The 24,408-nt window shown below is 41.2% G+C and overlaps 1 protein-coding gene across 1 annotated transcript in view; it reads left to right on the forward strand.

The window, feature by feature from the left end:
- LOC126390003 (metal transporter CNNM1-like) overlaps nucleotides 1–21,083 on the forward strand; it is a 32,187-nt gene extending 11,104 nt beyond the window's left edge. The window contains exons 2-10 of the mRNA XM_050044059.1: nucleotides 7,203–7,346; nucleotides 7,467–7,607; nucleotides 8,739–8,908; nucleotides 10,157–10,247; nucleotides 10,963–11,108; nucleotides 11,697–11,979; nucleotides 15,946–16,050; nucleotides 16,811–16,915; nucleotides 18,517–21,083. Of these exons, the coding sequence (XP_049900016.1) occupies nucleotides 7,203–7,346; nucleotides 7,467–7,607; nucleotides 8,739–8,908; nucleotides 10,157–10,247; nucleotides 10,963–11,108; nucleotides 11,697–11,979; nucleotides 15,946–16,050; nucleotides 16,811–16,915; nucleotides 18,517–18,596 (1,265 nt within the window). The 3' untranslated portion in view covers nucleotides 18,597–21,083. The remainder of the gene's footprint in view (nucleotides 1–7,202; nucleotides 7,347–7,466; nucleotides 7,608–8,738; nucleotides 8,909–10,156; nucleotides 10,248–10,962; nucleotides 11,109–11,696; nucleotides 11,980–15,945; nucleotides 16,051–16,810; nucleotides 16,916–18,516) is intronic.
- Nucleotides 21,084–24,408: the final 3,325 nt, after the last annotated feature.

The raw sequence follows: 24,408 nt of genomic DNA on the forward strand, positions 1-24,408 counted from the left end.
AAAATAAAACATTCGGTTAATTTTCTAAAAAAAATAAACAGTGTTCACGGTGGATCATATTTCCCTGCACTACACCTTGAAAACGTCATAATGGGCAGAGGCAGGCCTGAAGTCAACAGGTCAGAGGTTTTCAGACATCATTTCACCCCGTTGACACCATGGACGAGGAGATGTTAATCATGGAGGTGCACCCAGATGTCTTCCTACTACTCCTCTGGTTTTGTGGTTCTGTTTATAAAAACTACATCTTGTTATATCGCGCAATTATGCGTGAATTCGCGAGATCTCGTGCGTCCTCGTGACTCCCGCTGTCCGGTGGAGCTCCACCGCTCCACACAGCAAACGCAGCCGGTGGGTGTTGACGGACGGCGAAGCACGCAGCGCTATAACCAGCGCTGCCGTTCCGCAACGGACACGCATCCAGTGGAATTCCGGCATAAGTGACAGCTCAGTCATCTTGCAAGATATTCTTTTTTTTAGCTATTATGGCTAATGTTAGCTACCTGCATGCTAACAAAGTGGCTTACCGCCACATTATTTTAGGTGCATCAACTGAAATGAATCCTGGATATTTCTCACTGAAACTTCGATGCCCAGAAACTGATATTTGAGATGGCCCTAGCATCCTCCTCGGCTGAGCTATCATGTGAGCTAGCTCAGTGGTAGTAGATGCACGCTTTGGCTGGTGTGGTTTGATAGAGAAAAATAGTTCCTACATGAAACTGCTTCCAACAAGGTCTGTGGATTGTCTTGAGTAACCAGGTCATGATTTCTGGAAAGAGACATTGCTGTTGAGGTTTTCAAATGTCCTTTTTTGGCGCTTTGAGCACCACAAGCTGAGTGCCATAAAGTTCCATTATATTGGAGAGAAGGCAGACACCTCTACAGCTGATATCTCCAACACTCTGCATCTCACACCAAAACAATCTAGACTGAGAAGCAGCACTACAGGTAAGAGTAAAAATGTGTATTTTGTAATATCGGGGTGAACTGTCCCTTTAAGATAAGGAAGGGCTTAGTGTAGCCTAATAACAGCTCTGACTTTAATTTGCTGTGAGGCCTCAAACTTTCTTTTTGTCTGAGAAAGTTAAGAAGAAAAGTAAGTAAATATGTTTCCATCTCACAGTCCAAACTTAACAAAGCGTTAGTGGGTATATATTGACGAAAGAAGACAAATACCTGAGATCATTTAAAAATGAACTTGCCATTATTCTTTATTAATGAGGAGCTGTTTTACTAGAGGTAGGGCTTTATTGACACAGATTGATTTTTATGATACACCACTGCCCTTTACTGCCATTTTCACACCCCACAACCCTTTATATTCTCCTGAATCCATTCCTCTCTCTCTGTCACTGTCGCTGTACAGTTTCCCAGGAGGCAGACCATAAAATATTCAGTGTGCTGTATTTCCAGTTCGTCTCCCTGCCATCTGTTCCCTCTATTCATGTTACTTTTTCACATTTTAGCTTCTCCAACACAAATGCGTGTAGCTACAGTGTCATTGACTTTGTTTGGAGTCATCCAGAGTAATCTAAAGCATTTTTAATGTGCTGTGTGAAGTCCCTCCTGGTTCAAAGCACCCATTCAGCGGCCTGAAATGATTTCAAAAGTCATCAAAATCTATTGGGCTCTGGTCATTTGTTTAGTACTGGTTGCTGTTTAGCTATGGATAGGACCCTGTAAAGACACTCGACAAAGTGAATTTACTGAGTCTACCCTACTCGTCCACACATTTGCAGGTCTTGTCATTGGAAAAAGGTGGTCCCTGACAGTATGAACGGACAGGAACAAAGGCTGCATTTCTTAGAGGGAGTTCTGTATTAAGTAGCCTTTCTAACTAAGCTCTTGTAAAGCTCCATTGACCATTTTCATGCCCCCATTTTGAAATAGTATTATTACAATGCTCCATGCCACACTGCAAACAATTGCTCAGGAATGGCTGACAAAGAGTTCAAGGCATCAATCTGGCTTTAAGATTCCCCAATCCAAACGAGCGTTAGTGGGATGTACTGGTACCCCATCCACCATCAACACCCTGGTGCCAGACACAGCAGGACACTCCCAGAGGTCCTGTCTCCATGCCTCGACAGGTTAGAGGACGCATGGTGGATTGGACTTGGCTCTGACCTGTCGAGGCATGGACGTAAGACCTCTGGGGCAAACCCCCCAGATACTCAACTGGATTGGGATCTGGGGAATTTGAGGCTAAATTGAATTCTTTGTCACATTCCTCAGGCCATTCATGAGCAGTGTTGCGGTGTGGCATGGGGCATTGTCATGCTGGGGGCCCACTGCCATGAGGGGGTGTGCTCGATTTGCAATGGTGTTTGTGTGAGTGGTGTATGTCAAGTGGCATCCACATGAATGCCACGATCAAAGGTTTCCCAGCAGAACATTGCACTGTAATGAGATGATCAGTCAGGATGTTTACATGACATTAGAGAAAATCGATTTATTGTGTTAGTCAGACTAAAATCATACTAAATCAAATTTCCCAATTGGACTAACACACCCAGATAATGCGATTGGGACTTGAATTCCTCCTGCATGTATACAGTCAATCTGACCCAAAGTGGCCCAGGCGCTTGGCGCACGCTCCAAAGTGTCCACCATAGGCTTTTTCGAATATTAAATGCGTAACAGAAGAAGAAGCTGGTAAAAACTTGATGAAATCTACATCCAGAGCTGTGCATTTTTGGACAGACGAAATGTACAGAGCTGTAAAGTTGTCCACCATGGTACCACGTTGCCACTAACTAACTGTAGCTAACTTGTTTGTCCATTGTTTGGTCTGTGACGTAATAGATCAACCAGAAAAAGGTCCAATACTAACAAGCTGAAAGGGGGCATATCTCCACCTATCATAGCAGAGTAGGACATACTTTGGTCAATACGTCAATTGGTCAATACTTTGGCCTCTCCCATGCTTGCATACTGGGACAAGGACAGTAGGTGTAAGGTACTCTACGTAAAGTTGTCGACATGTTTAGGTTCGTAAAGTTATACTGTGGTTAGGTTTAGGAAAAGAAACGTGATGAAAAATAACTCAAAGTTCACGGTTCTGAACACCGGTCTCCTGGGGAAAGTCCCGGAGGAAAGTCCTGTGTTTTGTGACCCATCTACCACTTCATTCTTTACTCCCATCAGTGCACTGGATGATTGCAGCCTTTCCAAATACATGGGCTAAACACAAAATCACACAACTCTCGGTATAACTAAAGTCTCATTCATCCAGTACTTCCCAAACACACCTGGCCAAACTCATATGCGGCCATGAAAACAACTGGTTTGTCGTTTGCTGGTCTCAAACACTGGTCTGCAGCTTGGCAGGTGTCTCGTCTAGGTGTCACGCCATCCACTATCCACTTCCTGATGACAAAGTCAGCTCATATGCATGTAATCACAACTGTTTCACTTTAGACACATTTATATAATACATTTAAAACGTACAAATGTAACATATCCATGGTTTCCAGGTACCTACAATGCTAACGTTTTGTTCCAGGCTATCTAACGAGTCTTTCAATCCAAATCTTTGTTTATAACTTTTAGTCAGCACAGGCAAAAATTGAGGAAATAAAAGAAAGTTGGAAAACAGAGATGAAGTTCTTACATCTGCAGAATACAGAGAGAAAGAACATAATAACACATTAGCTGCAAATACTCTCTCTTCTCCCTCTTTCAGACTATTTTGTATGTAAGGCTGACCTATTTAGCTGAATGCAGCTCTGCCAAAATTGTGTGCATTTGCATGTGTGTGTGTGTGTTAGTGTGTGTGTGTGAGAGGTAGTATTTGGCAGGCAGAGAGTGTAGAAGCAGGGAGAGAATCTCGGTAAGGAATTTGATTTGGAGCCAGACTGTCGAGGAGGAGCTACAAACAAGGATTCACTCTGTTTTCTGCATGTGTACATTTACTGTATGTGTGCAGCGGGAGTGTGTATTTCTGTATATTTGTGCACATGTCTATCTGACAGTAAAGTTCTGAATTATGCAAGGATGAGTGACACAACAAACGACTGCTGCTGCCTGCAGTGCAGTATCTCGTTAGCTGTTAAGACACACGTTGGCATCGGGACAGACACATAAACAACCCTTCCTTGTTATTCCTCCTGCTTCGTTTACAGATCTACCCACCTTAAATTAAATCCCATTTAAGAGTCCTCCAGCCTTTTTATTTTATTTCCTCCTTGTGTAAAAGAAAATCTGCCCCTGAACAACTTTTTCACGCAGCAGTGCACGGATTATTAATTACTCCATTTATCCTTGGAAACGCCCCAAGATTTTACCTCCAGAAACACACACTCATCATCCTGGAGGTAAACACACAGTGCCGTCTCTGGAGTGTATTTCTGTGATGGATTGTGTTTTTGTTTTGTATTGAATCCTCCCCGCTGTTACACCCACTCCATTCAGCTCCTGCTGGTGCTCCACTTACTGAGCATCAGACTGCAGAGCTCCCACTCAGTGTGAGTCATGCACACATGTGAGAGGAGACAGCATTACTCAAATCTAATCTGAAATTTAAAATACAAAATCTTGTTTATCTGACAATATGCAGCCATTCTACTGACTAACTGCACCCTGCTTTCCAGCTCATCTCATCAGTCAGAGGAAACACATGTTAGTGATTTATTGGAAGTGAGTCTGAGCCTTTCTAAGATGATTAACTAACTAATCACTACTGTCAAGATTTTGCAGCAACTAATTTCAGACAGTTTCAGTTATTGATGTTAAAGGGATAGTGCACCCAAAAATGAAAATTCAGCCATTATCTACTCACCCATATGCCGAGGGAGGCTCAGGTGAAGTTTTAGAGTCCTCACATCACTTGCGGAGATCCAAGGGGAGAGGAGGTAGCAGCACAACTCCACCTAATGGAGGCTTACAGCGCCCCAGATTCAAACGTCCAAAAACACATAATTGAAACCACAAAATATCTCCATACTGCTCGTCCGTAGTGATCCAAGTGTCCTTAATAAAGTTTTGCTCCTTGTCAGTATAACTGAGACAGAAAGTTTTCATTTCTCCTTAGTGAGGGGCAAAAGCAGCTGCACGAGGAGACTGAATCACACACAAAACACTGAATACAATCTTAATACACATACCTGCCCACACACACATCACTGCAGACAGTAACTGCCCAAATGAAAAGAAACAGAAAAAAAACAATGTACGTCGATCTCATTGCTTCAACAAATTAGAGGTCCAGCTTCTGTGAACAGAGGCATACTTTGAATAAACGTGTGGTTGCAGTTCACTGTTATATCCTCCTGAGACCCAAACTTTTGTTTGTATGCAATTTCAATTTCTCCTAGCTATTTGGGATCAGTCGGACCTGATAAGTATAAAAAACTAAAAATTGTCAGTGATCATCAAGACAATAAAAATGTCCTAATGTCTTCAAACAAGGACTTCCTAGTTAACAGCGTCTCAGCTTGTTACTGTTGCTAAAATTGGTCAAATCTGTTGCCGTATCAAACTACAACCAGTCTTAACACTAATAAACAAGTTTCAACCATAAAATGTGATCAGGTTTTGGATCTTGTCCACTCATGTGTCGGACCGGCTGCAGACTGACTTGGCAGAGAGGGCTGCCATCTTGTTTTTACATGGATTAGTGTATTGTGCTCTTACTGCCACTAGATGGCGCAAAAAAGTGTCCACAATTGAAGACAACAGGTCTGAGCTAAGTAGAATGAAGTATAAAGTCAAGTAAACCCGAAATGTGATGTCCTCATATGAAGACACAGGCTCTCAGGAGGATAATAGCTTGGTTTCAAGTAGAGGTGACCCCGGAATCGGACAGACGACTTGTGATGACTTGTGATCGTGATTTGACACGATTTGATTTAAGGAGCCTGATTCTACGGCCAACAGTTGCAATAGCAGGAAAATGTGATAATGAAACAAAACATCATTCCATTTGGGCTACATGTGGGTGCTGAGAGTCTGAGTTTACATAGAAATGATTGTTTTCTCCCAATAATTCAGTAGTGTCCAAACTTATTTGAATGAAAGCCAGATAAGATTATGTGAAAATACCCAGGGGTCAGCTGCTTCTGGCATCAACACGTTATTTAAAAAAGGAGGAGAGGAGAGGAGAGGAGATGCTTTTGATGTGTTATTTAAAGCACTTTAAATTGCCTTGCTGCCAAAATGTGCTTTATAAATAAACTTGCCTTGCCTCATGTAAGATTGTGGCACTTGCAGATTGCTAAATATTTTTGAACTAATTTTCAGTCAAAATCAGGAGGTGGAGGTGGGTAGAAACAGCTGTTTACAGCTCCCTGTAAGAGAAAGTCGAAAGTTCTGTTTACAACAAGCAAACAGAAACCAAACTAGGCGACATGTTCTGTCTGTATATCGATCTTCGCAGCTCCCTTTCAGTACTGTGTGTACAGTGCTGCACAAAAACACAACCCTCAACACATATAAACAGCTCTGAATGGAACAGATTCTGTCATAAAATAAACTATTCTGCCAAATCAGGAGGACAAATTGTTCAGTTTGGTGTTTCAGCTTTTTTCCTGGTGTGGTAAAAATGGAAACTAATGTAGCAAATTAAAAATGAGCGACAAAACAAAAACATGATTCAACTTTCAGTCCTTAACGAATCAGATTCAACTATGTAAATTATTAGTTGGGGACACAGCTAGTTTCAGTGCTGACATGCCGTACATCATTGCTGATTATGGGTTGGATTATGACGGCTGAATACACACCAGATTTTATGTTATGCTGTCACCGATGTGTGTTGTTTTTCTGTGAGCTTGTTGGTTTGTTACACACTTTTTATAGAAAACTTTCCTCTCGGGGACAGCAAAGTAAAGTTGAAGGTGAAAAGATGAAAAATAATTTAAAAAAATAATAATAATAAACTGCTTCCTGAGAGGCAAAAATAACATAAATGTTTATGTTTCTAAAGTTTGTTTGAGAAGTGCAGATGGGCAAACTGAAAAGGGAAAAGCAATTCCCTGTCTTATTATTTCATGTTTTACCTGGAATGAAAGCTGAGATTGAAAAATATTTCATGACACCACTGGCATAAATCAGATCTGCATAGTTTCATGTTATGTTGACAAGTAATATGCACAGTTTCTCCACACACTGAGTTTTATGTTGTTATTAATGTTCTGTTCAATGAATTCTGGATTCAAAGTGATACTAATTCGAGGCTCCTTCTTGACCTCTCCATCCAGGAAAGTCCCATCTCGCCATCGTGCAGCGGGTGAACAACGAGGGCGAGGGCGACCCTTTCTACGAGGTGATGGGCATCGTCACCCTGGAGGACGTCATCGAGGAAATCATCAAGTCAGAGATCCTCGACGAGACCGACCTCTACAGTATGTATGCGCGCACACAGACTCATGACAGAATATTTGGGGAGTTCAGAGTGTTCAGTAAGAGCTCTGTGATTTAAATACACTTCATCTGTGTGTGTTGGTGTGTGTCTGCTCTGTCAGCTGATAATCGTACCAAGCGTCGTGTTTCTCACCACGAGAGGAAGCAGCAGGACTTCTCCATCTTCAAACTGTCAGAGAACGAGATGAAAGTGAACATTTCTCCTCAGCTTCTCCTGGCAACACACCGCTTCCTGTCAACAGGTAACCGCCAATCAGCTCGCTGCTGCGTGTCCTTGTTCATGTTTGCAGATCAAAACTTCCTCACAGGGATATCATTCAAACTGAGGGTATTTTCTCCAGCCTCAGTTCTCTAAGGAAAAAATGTTCTTTATCAATAAAGCCTGAGTTTAAAGTTTAATCATTGTATAGAGTTAGAGGATTAAAATCTTTACAAGGGGAGGTGATGATCTCTCATGTCTAGGGATGCACAATAATATCGGTACATCATCGGTTTCCTAATTTGCACAATGAATATAACATACATCGAAAAGTATTGATCTCATGTCTCCACCTGCTGGTTGGCCATCACGATAAGAGTATGCATGGACAATATGATGTTAATTCCACTACAGAAGAGACTCGATGATCACTAAACTTAGGTGGGGAAAAAAGTGGATGTATCAATACCGGTTAGGAGAGGAAAGGAGTAGAGTGTGAGAGGGGGTGTAGGTGTGGAGGAGAGTGCCAAAAAATGAATTTTAAATTTGAATTTTTGGCTTTTATTGCATCTGATTTTCCACAAAACCCTCAACTTTCAGGGCTGGCTTATGTTAAGATTTAACTATAGCTAAAGGTGGGGTTAAAGATAAATGTAGGTCCACACTTTTATGTCAAATGTTCTGGCAAAGTTGTGCAGCCTCTATCATGACCATTTTTAATATAGAGATGCTCCCCTACTGGAGTCTAGAGTGATGATGAGCTTTTTTCAGTGAATGGATTCTTATGAATTTCTGTATGAGTGAAAATATGTCGGTGAAGATTCTCAGTCATCCAGGTCATGGTAATCGTAAGTGCTATAGCATAGGCAACTGGACTTGCTTGTGATCCTTGAAGAGGTTCCGCCTCTCATCCAAGACAACATTGTGACCCTAACGACTCTGCAAGGGTTCCCACCCACACAGGGTTAATAGCCTGCAGCTTCGTACCAGTCATTTAGAACTGAAGAAGCTTCTTGGATGAGAGGCGAAACGTCTTCAAGAAACACAAGCAAGTCCAGTTGCCTACGATATAGCACTTACGAGTGAAAATATGTTAACGGAAATTGGAATGGAAAACCCTCCTGATTGTTTGTGGCCCCATCAGAACTCATCTCTCCTCTCCTCCCTCCATCAGAGGTGGAGCCTTTCAAACCAGCTCACATCTCAGAGAAGATCTTGTTGAGGCTGATCAAACACCCCAGCGTGGTTCAGGAACTCAAGTTTGATGAGAGGAACAAGCGAGCGCAGCAGCACTTCCTGTTCCAGCGCAACAAACCGGTGGATTACTTCATCCTGGTCCTGCAGGTATTAATTTAAAGGGTAACTTTTCAACCTGGATCCTATATTCCTATGTTTTTGTGTCTAAGCAACTAATCGGAACAACAGTTTTTGAAACTGGTCCAGTATTGAGCGAGAGCGATGTATCTGGCAGTGGAGAAACAGGCTGCAATGTAACCATTCGGGGCATGTTCGCTCTGTCACTTTACGTCAACTTGAAGTCAACCGACCTGTTTAGATTATTGTAAAGTGTCTAACAACATTATGGGAAGGATCTCAACCTCTTTGTTATACAATCCTTTCTGTTTTAACCAGAAACAGCCTCAAAATCGTTGTCATCAAACCCACCAGACTCCATTTAAATAAACAGTAATTTTATTGTTTGATTTTATTGGTGGAATGTTTATTTGTAATGTTACTCAATGTATGAGTTGACGCCGTGAGTCCATCAACACACCTTAAGTTTCACTGTGACAACTTTGACCATTCAATTAGTTTTTATTGTCTCTCTTGGATGACACACACTTTTAGTAATGACTGGATCTTCAAGCATTTAAAAATATTCATTAATTTTTAGCAGGTTATTTGAACTGCATATATTCTAATCCTCACTTGGCGAAAAAAAAAAAGCGTCACAGAGCTTCGTTCCTCTGGGCTACAGCAACACTAAACCCCTGAGCTTGCCTGAGAAGGANAATTAGTTTTTATTGTCTCTCTTGGATGACACACACTTTTAGTAATGACTGGATCTTCAAGCATTTAAAAATATTCATTAATTTTTAGTAGGTTATTTGAACCGCATATATTCTAATCCTCACTTGGCGAAAAAAAAAAGCGTCACAGAGCTTCGTTCCTGTGGGCTACAGCAACACTAAACCCCTGAGCTTGCCTGAGAAGGACTAAATGCACAAAGCTGCTATTTTTAAATATACCATGGAGAGAGACTCTCACTGCAGCCTGTTAAAGACCAGGTGCAGACTTCCATCTGTGTCAGCGGTGTTGAGGAAATACAGCGAGTGCTGAACGGAGCAGTGAGTGACAACAACCCCGCCCACATTTAAGAGGACTGTTTCCAGTGGAAACACTAGGGTCTAGGTACCATGTCTGAAGGGTTACTGTTGGTTCCAAAGGCACCATACCTAAAGTGTTTGGTGGAGATGGGGCTATAGAGTCTAGGATGGAAAATACCGCAGTTACCCTTTATTAATGCAATACATACATTCTCCTCGCAGGCAGACGCTGGTCAGCTCACATTGTGTTTGTGTGTTTCTTCAGGGCCGAGTTGAGGTGGAGTTCGGTAAAGAAGCACTGAAGTTTGAGAATGGAGCCTTTTCTTACTTTGGGGTTCCTTCCATCATGCCAACAGGTACACAAACGGTTTTGTTTCTATTTTGTTTGAGTGACAAACTGCTCCCTAACACCCAGACCAAACCTCCTTACTTTGAATACAGTATATAAACCTATTGTCCATTAAATCTTCACCTTAAACTGAAAACGTAATGTTATTTTAGCACATAAAGTGAGCGCATGTCTCAAAATGTGCTCATTGTTAAAGCTCAAGTTATTTTCAACTTTTAGAAAGTGCTTTTTAAATGTATTATACACAAATATACACTTGATTTATTTACCAAGGAAAGTAAAGTTGAAAAGTTACGAGAACAAAAAGAAACAAAAGACTGAAAGAATCTAGTTTGTTTCAGTAAATTACTGCTCATTAGGGAAACCTGTGTGTGGTGTCACTGCAGGCCTGAACACAGTGTGTGTTTGTAAATCATCAGGAGTGAGAGACCTGATCAGCAGCACTAATACTCTCCAGGAATCTTCACTCATTGCATTTAAATCATCCTGCAGCTTGAACAGCTTGAAGTATGCGAACACTTCCAAGTCATTTAACTGACAGAAAATGAATGCAGCAATGAAGTGGCTCAGATGAATGGAAGCTTTCAGCCACAGTGGATGAACCCACCTCGCATTAAGAGGGGCAAAATAAAGCAGCATCCCTGAGCTCACCTGTGATTTAATCAGGTCTTATTCATATCTGTAAAAGTGCTTAATTAAGTTGTTGTTTTTTTCTCCTGCAGTCCACAGATCCCCCTCTCGCAGCAGTGGTTTGGACCGCTCTGAGTCGATGCTGTACGGAGGAAGCATGGGCCAACTGAACGGAGGGGGGAACGCCTACTTGCCGGATTACTCTGTCAGACAGCTCACACATCTACAGATCATAAAGGTAACACCTGAACGTCACATGACGTCAGGGATCTCTGAGTTTTCAGTTTCTGCCTTTTATCATAGGAGTGGAGTGAACCTCCACTGTACGTCAGTATGACGTTAGAAAGACATTGGACTCTTACATTGGACAGACGCAAAATTTTGGTTGGGATGAAAATCAGGTTGATGATATTTTAAATGTCTAACGACGTTAGAATTTCACATTGTGTGGACGTTAACATGTTTTGCAGACGCTGGGTTTTTATCTCTGTACTTAACGACTAAATGTTGTTACGCTACCTCAAGATGGCGTTGACATGAGACATTTGGAAGACGCTGGGTTTTGGTTCAACCTAAAACCAACAAAATATCTAAGCCTAATCACAACATTATGTTTTGGCTAGTAGGCTAGGAGGCTACTAATAGCTATGGGTATCAGAAGCTCGCATACAATGCATTATGGTACATGTAGGCACGACTTTGTAAGTCAGAGAACTCAGCAGCACTGAGAAATGTATTGTTTAATTGACTACATTTACTATCAACACTAAAAGAAGGTGGATTTTCCCTTTAATAATACCCATAATCCTCTGCTCCTGTGTGTCAGATCACCCGGAGCCACTACCAGAATGCTGTAACAGCCACCCGGATGGACAGCTCTCCCCAGACACCTGATGCTGACGCCCGTCTGGCAGAAGCCAACTCCCCGACCCCGGAGCCCCCGGCCGCAGAGCACGGCGCCACGCTGATGCCCCCGGACCACACCACCACAACCACCCTCATGCCCCCACCCAGGGAGATCGGCCGGCCCAGTTCAGCCCGAGCCCGAGGGCAGCAGTCCAGCGTCCCGCACAGCACCTCGCTGCTGAATGAGAAGAACCGCATCGTCCGTGAGTATCCTCGACTCCAGAGACAGACAGGAAATGACAATCCTGGAGTGGGTTTACAGATCAGGCTGAAATAAATGAGAGACGTCGTGAGCCATCAGAGGCAGACAAACAAGGCTGGTTCCCTCAAATGAGTTTCTCGGAATTCATTAAGGCAAAATATTGAGGATGAATTGAGTTCAATAACCTCATCCAAACTGCAAAGAGATGTTTTAAAAAATGACAGAGGCGCAGCTGAGGAGAGATAAACAGACTGACAGACGGACAGAGGAATAACTGAATATAAATGAGATGATAAAAAACAAAGAAAAGACAGGAGGCTTGTTTTTGCCTGTTAATGGATCCCAGTGAGAAGCAGTTTGAGTTTTAGACTCTTGTCTGCTGGTCCTCAATTCTGAGAGCTGTCAGTGTTTCATCATGGAGAAAGTGACATTTTGGGGGGTTTAGGAGTCACAATAAATACTGTACTGCTGAGATTTATTGAGATTTATACACTGTCTCCAAACCACAACTGATCTGAACAGACAAAGTCCTTATGGATGTTATTCACATCAAAATGTTTTTAAGCCGATTGGTTGTGTGTTGAGATGGTATTTTCTCCAAAACTCACTTGTTATTGCATATACACTAATTTGCAGACACATAATGAAAGTTACTTTTTATTGTCAACCAAAGTATCAGGGCTCCCCCCGGCCTTAACCTGCAAAACGTCACTCAAACTAACAAGTACCGACCAGGAAGAGACACAACAAGACCACAGAGAGATGCAAAGGAACTGCAGAGACACAAAGTAACTACAGTATATAATAGAGATGGAATCACCAGAGGATACACGATAAAATATATTGTGATTTATTATCTTTTTACAACTGTAAATAATGTCCCTAAAGGAAAACTTTGTCAACATCTGTTTTATCTAATAAGATAAAGTTCTCATTCTGTTCATCTGACTTTAGCAGTTTTTGCAGCAGTAAAACGCATGTAGCGGACTGAAAAGCAACTGATGATATTATTCTAGTAAGCTACCTAAAGTTTAATTTGTATTTGTAATATTAAGAATTTATATAATGAAAAAAATCGATACTTGGTGATACAATATTGCCTCACAAAAATATCGAGATATTATGCTGTATCAATTTTTTCCCCCACCCCTAGGCCATGTTTACACGAAAACGATCCACTGAAAACAGAATCGTTTCTCATTTTCATTTTGAAAAAAGTTCTGATAACGTTTTGATAACAATCGCCGTGCACACGGATCCGCAAAATGACCAAAAACACTGCAGTATACATGCCAGGCCAGTAGTCGGCAGTGTGACACTTACGCTTCCTTCTACAGAGCGGTGATGTATAAACAAACAAAATGGCAACCGCACGAGAGCGGTGATGTATAAACAAACAAAATGGCAACCGCACGAACATTTGTCTGGACGGACGACGAGGTGGCGTTGCTACAGTAAATCTACACTATGATGGGGAAGCGTTGATAAATCCAACAGGGTGAGCAGCACAAGCAGAGCTCGGGAGTCCGCCATTGTTGTTGTGATGGTCGACTTTCTCGCGCATGCCTAGTGACTGGAAGCGCATGTGCAAAAAGTCTCAGTTTTCAGAGGAACTGCATATTGCAAGTTTACATGACAATGGAGACGCTGCCATTTCCAAAAAATTCATTTCCAAAAAATTGCACTCTGGAACCCGTTTTCAAAACGTTGCATTTTCAGGCACCCAAAACACAGCTGTCATGTAAACGATCGGCCAAAACACAACTAAAGTTTACCGTTTTCAGTTGAAATTGTTGTGGTATAAACGGGACTCTAGTATATGATGGGGAAAGAAATGCAAACTATCACAAACAGATGCAAAATTACCAAAAAAGACACAAAGCTACCTTAACAACACACAAAATTACCTGTAAGAGACACAAAACAACTATGGAAAGACACACAATTCCAGAAAGGGGCAAAAAATTCGAAAAGAGACACAAAAAACCCGCTAACATCTGGCTTTTTAATGTTATGGGAAAGGTTACAATCAGTATATACACCTGGGTCAAATGACTCTGCAACAGTCACAGGTATCTAACGACTCTCTGATCGGCACTGATGGAAACATAAAACCTGGGTCAATGCGGTAATTTTAGCCCCTTAACTGGCGAGATGCAATGACCCGCCACCACAGAAACACGTCCGACTCTGCCCAAGCAGTACTCAAACATCCTTCCAAATGAGTCAGCACCAAGTTTGAAAGAGAGACTGAATAAGTAAGAGATATATAAACATATAAAAAGAAGTAACCACTGTCACATTTTCACAGGCCTGCATGCTGCTTTCTACTGTTTACTATCCTGTATTCTAGCCTGTTTATGATGTTCAGTGTAACACACACACAGGAAGGCATACTCGTCTGCTGCAGGGCCGTGTACACAGCTCTGGTCTACTGGCAATGGGAGAAGAGTCTATTGCCTATTTTTAGTGGGCTTACCTGTGTTTAAAAGACCCACGTACACATGCTTATTTTGGTGGAAAGGGTCAGAAAAGCAGACACAAAATGACTACAACAAAAACAGAGGTAAAAATCACCACAAAGTCTGTGTGTGTTTCCAGTCCTGTGTAGGAGAGGTGGTGGGGCCTTTGACATGTCTGTGCCCAGGGGCCCAAATACAAAATCTTTATGCTGATGCTCATGTCTTTACCAATGTGTTGCTGCAGTGACTTTTACAGCTGCATTTCTGTTACTGCGAGGGAGAACTTGAGTCAGTAATCTGTCTTTGAATGCACCGCAGGGATGGAGATCATAAACATGAATATTAATGCAGCACTGTGGCTTAATTACTTTGTTCAGAGTGGTGCACCAAATGATGTTCCTCATAGAAGGCAACCTGATTATTTTTAGTTTCCTGGTTAGAGAAATTACAGTCAGTCAAGGGAAGACTTTAATGGCATATATGGCAAAATTCACATGAAAAACCTGCACTAATGGGAATGAACAGATGGACATCGGCTTATAAAATATAAATATTACTAGTCCATACCCATTGAGTACAGCATACCATACCATGACTTAGTCATACCAAAAATTAGAAAAAATAACGCAACATTGGTCCACAGGGGGAGCCACAGTGATCGGTCGCATTTTAGCCATTTTGAAGCATTTTTCTGTTGTTATAGCGCCACCCAGTTGCCAATTAGAGTTAAATTTCTCCAGTCACCTTGAGGCGTCCTGTTCTACATATCTACCAAGTTTAGTAAAAATCCATATGGCGGTTAGGCCTAGATAAGAAATGAGCTCTCTAGCGCCCCCATTTTGTTTGATGGGGTCAATAATGGAGGGGTCCCCTCAGATTATGTGTGGTCATATGCCTACAAAGTTGCGTGGTGATGGGTGAAACCCTTGAGATGTTATACACCTTTATGTGATGAGCCACGCCCTCCGCAATATTCATTGCCTTATAGAAGCTCAGTTTTAGTAAGTTTTCCAACTTTTGCCAAGAGGGAACTTTAGATATTGGTCCCTAGATTATGTTCACCCAGTTTCATGCAGATCGCTCAAACTTCCTAGGAAGAGATCCATTTGAAGTGTTTTTCAAAAAATTCAAAATGGCGGAAAATCTATATAAGCGGAAGTTATGGGTTCTTGAGGCAAATGTGTTCCTCATGAGGAGAGGCATCTCTGTGCAAAGTTTCATGTCTCTACGACATACGGGGCATGAGATATGCCCATTCAAAGTTTGCAATTTCAATCGGTTGCTATAGCGCCCCCCTTTGGCCAATTGATGTAATATTGCTTCATTGGCATCCTCCCATGACCCTCTACCACTGTGCCAAATTTCACATGGATTGACCAAGTCAGTGAGGAGAAACCATGGAACACACACACACACACACACACAGAGTTTTCATCATTATATAGTAAGAGGATCACGTGTGTTTTGATGCATGCATGTGTTTATGTGTGCTGTATCTGCTGCAGGCAGCAAGTCTGATGGCCAGAAGAGTCCCAGCGATTCAGTGTTTCTCAGGATGGATGAGATCCCTTACATCAGGGAGGACAGGCCTGAGACTGAGGCGCACACTGGTATGATGTCTTACTGTTCATTGCTGTGTACAGACAAGCAATCCGATTGAAGGATCAATTTTCCCACGCACGTGTCAAGTGATAATATCCATAAATAACAATAGATTATTTAAAGGGAGAGTTCTATAGAGATGTTTATCACTCTAGATTGTTTTAGTGTGAGTTGCTGAGTGTTGGAGGTATCAGCTGTAGAGATGTCGGCCTTCTCTCGAATATAATGGATCTCATAATGCATGGAGGGCTCCACTCTGAGAATCTACGAGCAGTGAAAAGAGGGAGGCTGAGGATTAGTGAGTGTCAGAGCCACCATTCAGGATGAAACAAGGAGCATGGCCCCCTGGGATAACCTGCTCGGAGAGAGCCTCAGGTAGCAGAAGACGTAGGGTGATGAAGTGTGGTAGCTGTAGTTCAGTAGAAAGAAAATAGTTCCCTCATGAAACTGCTCACAACAAAGTCTGTGGATTATCTTGAGTAACCGGGTCATGATTTCTGGAAAGAGACATTGCTGCTGAGTTTTTTAAATCTTTGTTTCTGGCGCTCTGAGCACCACAAGCTGAGAGCCATCTAGTTCCATTATATTAGAGAACATCTCTACGGCCGATGTGTCCTTCGTCTCACCTCGTACACAAAGCTGTCTGAGAGTCATACAGGACTTTAATGTCTCCTCCAACAGAGACCAAAGCTGTTCATCATTGACGGGGTCATAACTATGTCTCTCTCTCCCTCTCTCTCTCTCTCTCTCTCTCTCTCTCTCTCTCAGACATGGCCTCTGTTCCCATAGAAACGGACACGTCTCCTTTCATCAGCAGCCTGTCCCTGAGCGGCTCAGAGGACACACTGGGCAAGAAACTCCTGCTCAAACTCAGTCAGTCTCTCTCTCTCTCACACACACACACACACACACACAGAACACTTATTCACCAACCTTTTCTATGCCTCTCACACTCTCTCCCTGCTCTGCTTTGATTAACATGCAAACTCCACACACACTCACAATGACAGCTTCCTCTCCAGATCCTGCCTCCTACTTAAACATACATTAGTTACTTGGACTACTTTGTATTCTCATGAAGATTCTTAAAGGGACATTACACTTTTTTTTTGTTGCTCTATGTACACATACACATTTGCAAAGCATATCTTAAAAGCCATAAACTACATACAGAGATAAAACTAGACACAAACAACAATAGTTTTTAAAGTTTTCAAAAAGTATTTTCTACTTGAAAGGAAGGCCTCCATTTTTATGCATCTCAACAGTGTTGCCAGATCTCGCGAGACAAATAAGCAACCAGGCCTGTGAAAACAAGCCCAAAACAAGTTACTTTTTCTACGGAGCCCCCCAAGGTTCCGGGGAGAGAAAATTAAATAATCTGTGTGCACGGTTTTACAATCCATGGGGACGGATTTTAAACTGTGGGTACAGATTGTCAATTTACATCCATGTGGACAGATTGGTAAACTGTGTGCAGTTTTGCAAAACTGTACCCACGGTACACGGTTTATTTATTTTTCTCCCCCCTGAGCTTCAGGACAATGACTATAAGAGGGAGTTAAACACCTTTTAACATTATTTAACATTAGAAAACAGATGGGATATCAAATATAGACTGATGTACCAAGTACATTATATACACAGTAAACCTCTGATAATTAAAATTTGCACACACAAATAAATATCATCCTGAATTCACAAATTCTTTATTTATTATTGCTTTTTATGCACTCATCTAACTTTTTTCTGTTAGTTACAGGACTGACATTTTCCTAACCATAAAAAAAACACATTACCCTGCTCTGCCTCTGATTGGCTAGTACTCGTTGCCATCAGGTTCAGAGCCAATTGGAAGCAGGATGCGGGTGGGGAAAAAACTCTGCTGTCTCCTGTGTGTATGGGGAAAGGGGAGGGACAGAGGGAACAGGCAAGANGTGCCAAATTTCACATGGATTGACTAAGTCAGTGAGGAGAAAAACGTGGAACACACACACAGACAGAGTTTTCGTCATTATATAGTAAGATTACTGGAGGTCCCCAGGTTTTACTAGTCCAATGTAAAAAGGGCTAAAATCAGGGTCAGCCTGATTATGGTTGATATGAACTTCTTTTGCTGCATCGGCCATAGAGATTTGGGAAAATCAGATTCCAGAGAGCCTCATAAAGCTGTCCATATAAACTTAAGTTTTCCGTTAATTATTTTAGATGCTTGTGTCTGAGGCCACCAAAAGTAAACATAGCCCCTGCATTAGCTTTTGTAGCTAGATGCAACCAGCAAACCAAACTAGCTGCTCATTCATCTGCACATCAGAATCTGGATTTCCCGAATCTTTACGACAGAGGTGAGGAGTGTAAAGCTGGCACGACCCAAAGTCAGAATGGACACAGTTATATGGATAAGCTCCTGGTAGAATAAAAACAGAATTTTCATTGAACTGTTCCTAAACTGTCGACATATCTCGTCTCTTCAGGCCACAAGAAGAGGAAAAAATCCCGCGAAGGAGAAAAGACGCCAGAGGACAATTCAGAGCAGCCGCTGGTGAAAACCTAGCAGAGTGCGAGTGAAACGGACCCGAACTCTCCATCATCTGATGGTTCTTTAAGTTGTTTGTAAAGACGATGTGGTTACTACAGCTATCAGAGTTTTATCTGAAAACACTCCACACACCCCCGCTGCAGGAGATTATAAAGAGGACCCATCACCAGGACTGAACACACAGATGGAAGAAACCATTCCATCAAAACAAACGGGGGTCGCAGCATTGGCAATATGCATCAAACTGTAGCTTGTCATCTCCACAGGTTTTTCACGCTGATGCTTGTAAATAAAGGAATGACTGCGGATGTAAAATGTTTGTAGAAAAAAATAATAGTTTTTTATACACTGTATACCCTCCTCATGTGATCACTTCTCCAACGGAGCTCAAAGGAATGACACAGGACACAAGAATCGGATGGAAGACACCAAAGATGTTGCTGTTGTTGTACATACTGCGCCAGACTGCACAGGGGACATCTCGACAGGACAGACGTTACCCGGCAGCTTTGTGTTGAGGCTTTTGATTTGAAAGGTTGCTTGATTATTGCTTGTTTACCTGCTAATTAGATCTGTAGTCTAACATGTTAGTGTAGAAACATATTGTTCTTTTTGCCTTTTATTTATCTGTGAACAAGTGTTTTACATCCAGATTGTGTCTGGATGTCAGTTTTTAAAAATGTTCTTTGCTTCCCAAAATTTAAATAGACACACATCTAACATAACATGGCCAAAAGTATATGGACAGCCCTGTTTTTCCTGGTTTGGGCTCATTACTTAGAATGAACAGAAGTGTTGAGGCACCAACATGCAATATTTTGGACTTTAGTGTAACTTTGCATTTATAGTTTTTGTATGTTGGTGTCAGGAAATAAAACAAAGGTTTAAACACCTGCTCTGCATCATCACAGCCAATTACAGTATGTTCAAACAGCTGATCTGAAGAAGCTGACTGATTGTACACCTTGTTATTTCAGCATGTAATTTTTCTCCAAATTCTCTTGTATAGTTTCTGTTTTTATTCTGTTCCTATTACCTCTGCCAAAGAGGTCATGTTTTCAGTTTGTTTGTTTGTTTGTTTGTCAGCAGGATTATGGAAAAAATACTGGCCCAATTTTCATTAAACTTGGTGAAAGGGTGTAGCCAGGGTGTCTGCAGGTCCTTAAAAAGTCTTAAAATGTCTTAAACGCCCAGTGTGTAGGATTTAGGAGGATATATTGGCAGAAACATAATATAATAAGCATGTTTTCTTTAGTGTACAATCACCTAAAAATAAGAACTGTACATATGTTTACATCTACCAAGGGAGCAGGTCCTCATCTACAGCCTTGTTGCACCACCATGCTTCTACAGTAGCCCAGAGCGGACAAACCAAACATGGGCTCTAGATAGGGACATAACATTTTCACATCAGCCACCATAGTTAGCAGCCCTTCCACAATGGGAGAGTAGGAAAAACACTGATTTTTTTCAAACACAAACCTGCTTTATTCTTAGGAGACCTCTGTGGATACTTAGCTGGCAGTAAGAACCTTCTAAATTTCTAAAGATGAGGACAAAAGGTGAGCACACATTAGCAGGTGCTGGGCTAGCAGCCTGTCTCCGACATGCCAAACAACATTGGAAAAACACTGATTTGTGACATGTAACTGCTTTATTCAGTGTTTTTATTAGTTTTAATCACCTGGTCTGTTTGTCTTGGAGAGGAAGAGACCCCTGTGGATAATTCAGCTCCCCGTAAAAACCTCCTGAACAATGAACACTGAAGGAATTCTTACCGGGAGAAGTTTCAGCTGGTTGCAATCTGCAAACCTCCAGCTAGCTGCCATTAAATCCCCCTAAATCTTACACACTGGAACTTTAAATTCAGTTGAAAATATTAGGCCTCAAAAGTCATTGAATAGTCTTGAGTTTGAATTTGTGAGGTCTTAACTGCCACAAATCTTTTATCTCAGTTAATTTATCCATCTTTTAGTTGCTTTTTATAAAAATAAGTCGAGCTCTTCTGAGTAAAAGTCCACATTTTTTATGTTTAAATCTTTAAACCTACCACTGAACTTAATAGTCTTTTTATTTCATACTTGCACTTTCTTGTTGGCAAAATGTAGATTAACCTAAGTCACTTTTGTTACCAACATTGCACGAGACTACCTATATTCTACTTACGTTTATACTTACCCACAATGCTTAATAAGAAACTGATTATTTGTTCAAAAATCAGCCTTAAATTTGGTTTAGATATTTATCTTGAAATGGTCTTAAAAAGCATTAAATTTAAGTGTCTGATACCTGCAGACACCCAGCATGGGCCAAGGAAGAACCTATTAAATTTTGGAGCAGATCTGAATCATGAAGTGGATACACAAATTATTTTCTCAAGATAGGAAATTCGGCCTTTGTGGAGGTTGATATTTGTTTCCGTCTATACTTACCTGTATTTATTTCTGTTCTGCAACAACCCAACTTTTCCACCGGGGATTAATAAAGGCGTATCTCATCATATGTTAAGAATGAGCAGATTGGATTTGTATGGTTGTTCAACATTCTTTTTTGGTAAGTATTTTCTTCATTTTTTTTTTTCTTGATTTGTTTGACTTGAAGATGTAGATGTAGATGTAGTCACCGTGATGTCACACTTGGCTTGTGTACTACCGTTCTGAGGCCTTGAGTTTGGTATTTTGGCCAGGCCTCCAGGAACACTGCTCAGCTTAGCTTCCAATTCTTCCCCAGGGGCCACTCTCAGTTATTTAAATCCCTGTAGCCCAAAAAGCATTTTCTCGATAGACCACTACTATAAAAGAGACGTCTGTAAAACTGTTGACACCTGGAACAGCAAACAAGGTCAGTTATTATTGTTACCCTTATACATTTTTCATTCAAGGAGGGTTTATCTTTGTAAAACCAAATGGAGACTCGCGGGCGGGGCCAGTGGTAGAAACACTACTGCACATATTCAGTGGCATGTGCACCCAGCAAGCAATTCTCCAGTGAGTGCTGGACGGAGCAGTGAGTGACAACAACCCCGCCCATGTGAAAGAGTACCATTGCGGTGGAAACGCTAAGTGGACCAAGGGTCTATGTGCCATTTCTGATGGGTTACTTTTGGTTCCAAAGGTACTATATCGAAAGTGTTTGGTGGAAACAGGGCTACAGATACATGTTTCTGGCTGTCACCATCTTGGTTTTTGGAGCCAGAAGTGACCATACTTGGACAAAAGGGTGGAGCTATGGAGGATACGATTGCTACAGCTCTATCCTGATTGTCAATCACAAGGTAGCCGCACCCTAAAGCATACCCTGTTTTATCGTCCGTTTGACTCCAAATGTGTCCATAATTTACAAAATGAACATCATGCTGTATTCAAGAAGACTTGAAACTAGAGATTGAGACCATAAACTAGCTGGGATAACGTTCAGTGAGGTAAAAAAAATCAGTCGAAGTATGGGCATGTACAGTACTCCAACAAGTGGAGTCGCCCCCTGCTGGCCTTTAGAAAGAATGCAGGTTTAAGGCACTTCAGCATAGGCTTCACATTTCCGACCCAGCAGCTACCTCCACTTCCTTTATACAGTCTGTGGTTGCTTATTCTGCTTTGTGGTGAAAATCATCCCTATAACGCCTCCGCTTACCCAGAGACCATCCTCCTCCTCATTTGTTTTTCTGTTTTGATATCTGAACCTTTCCTTTTGAAGGTATGTGATCTGAATCACAGTTTTATACCTCATAAAAATTTCATCTCTTTTTTTCTTTGGACCTCAGAGGACTATCACACTTTGTCTCAGTCGAGGATAAAAGACAGATTGGAGCTGCCTGTCTGCATATAGATTTTTAAAAATCTTGGATCTGCCTTTCATTTCGGTGCAGTTTTATTCATCACACGATTTGTGACCACTGAACCTCTTTAAATAATCATCTCTTGTGCAGAGCCCTTTTCATTAGATCCATTTCAATTATAAATTAATCACGTCCTCTCTGGTGTTTCTTTATGAGAGGTGAAAATGAAGTGAGCTTCTGGCTGCAGACACTGTTCACCACAACACAGGATGTGAGGGCTCTGTGCCCTTGTGTTATGCAGAATGCTTAGATTACATGTTATTGATTTCATGAGGTCAGCGCCTTCTGCATTATCTAAACCAAATACACATCTCAGAAAAAGGCTCTATTGCAGTCTGATGTACACCTTCATTCACCAGAGTCTTGAATCATTTCCAAGCTCAACCAATCAACATATATCTAAAATATCTGTATCAACTCTACCTTTACTTTAACATCACTGAATTAACCTGCATTCATACAATAATGATTTTATTCCAGTAAATGTTGCCTTTTCATGTTTGTTTGATTAAATCATGTTTAATTTCAGATTTCTTTTTATCACCACATTGGCAACAAAAACAGGATTTCTAAAACCTACTGCAAAAAATGTCAGTATATCTTAAGATGAAGAATGTTTTCAGAACTGTTTAATATTCTTTCCAATACATTTGTTCTTTGCCTCCCTGCTGTATGGATACGAGTGTGAATGTAAGGATGATATGATGTGTTTACATTTCGACTGCAAAATAGGTGTTGACTGCAAAGCTTCGTCGGCATGACTTAAAGAAGCAGTAGTGCTTCAACTTGGGTTTAAATGTTTTTACCAAGCTTGTCTCCACTTTCTTTTTTTTTGCTATAACTCACAACTGCTACCTACTTTTTGTATAACAGCAACACTGAAAATGCTTAATGCAATCATAATGTGACCAACTCTGCAGATTGTGGAGGAGAAACCACGAACAAGAGTCTGTGGATTTTCTTTTTAAATTTTACCCCAAAACACCAGTCGATTACACAAATGATCACACATGTGATGAGGTAAAAGAAATAAGTGATGGTAGGTTTTTTTTAACTGACCTCCAACAGGTCATTTTTAGGTTTCATCTATTCTTTACATTTAAACTTTGAATTTTGTTGTAGCAGTGCTGTGGTTAACATGTGATTAGGTTTTTGCAAAAAACTCCACTTGGTTATTGTTGGGAAAACAAAGTTTTGGCTTAAAATATCTGGTCTAGTCGCCACAAACACACTCACATGGCTGGAAATGTCCCAAACTCTTGTTAAGAAATACCTACTTTTGCCACTAAAAAACATGGCTGGAAATGTCCCAAACTCTTGTTAAGAAATACCTACTTTTGCCACTAAAAAACACGGCTGGAAATGTTCTGAATTAGCATTAAAATACCTGCTTATGTAGCTACAAACACAGCTGAAAAAGTCCAAACTCTTGTAATAAAAATACCCACTTATGTTGCTACAAACACAACAAGAAATGTCCCAAACTCTCTTTTAAAAATACTCACTGTTGTTGCTACAACCACAGCTGGAAATCTCCCAAACTCTTGTTAAAAATACCTGTTTTTGCCACTATAAACATGGCTGGAAAAGTTCAAATTCATGTTAAAAAATACCCACATCTGTCACTGCAAACACAGCTGGAAATGTCATACGTCTTTGTGAAAAATACCTGCTTTTGCCACTACAAACACAACTGGAAATGTCCAAACTCATGATAAAAAATATTCGATTTTGTCGCAACAGACACTGCTGGAATGTCTCATCCCTCGTAAAAAATACCCGCTACAAACAGTTGATATTGAACAGTGGTCTATTGCTGTCTGCTGCTTAGCAGCCATCTCACCGAGGTGTCACGCCATCCACCATCTCCTCCTCCTCCTGATGAGAAACTCAGCTCATATACATGTAATCTGAACTATGTCACTTCAGAAACGTTGATGTGATGCGTATGAAAAATAAAAACGCAACATATCTATGATATGCAGAAACATA

The sequence above is a fragment of the Epinephelus moara genome, chromosome 5 (assembly GCF_006386435.1).
Source record: "Epinephelus moara isolate mb chromosome 5, YSFRI_EMoa_1.0, whole genome shotgun sequence".
NCBI lineage: Eukaryota > Metazoa > Chordata > Actinopteri > Perciformes > Serranidae > Epinephelus > Epinephelus moara.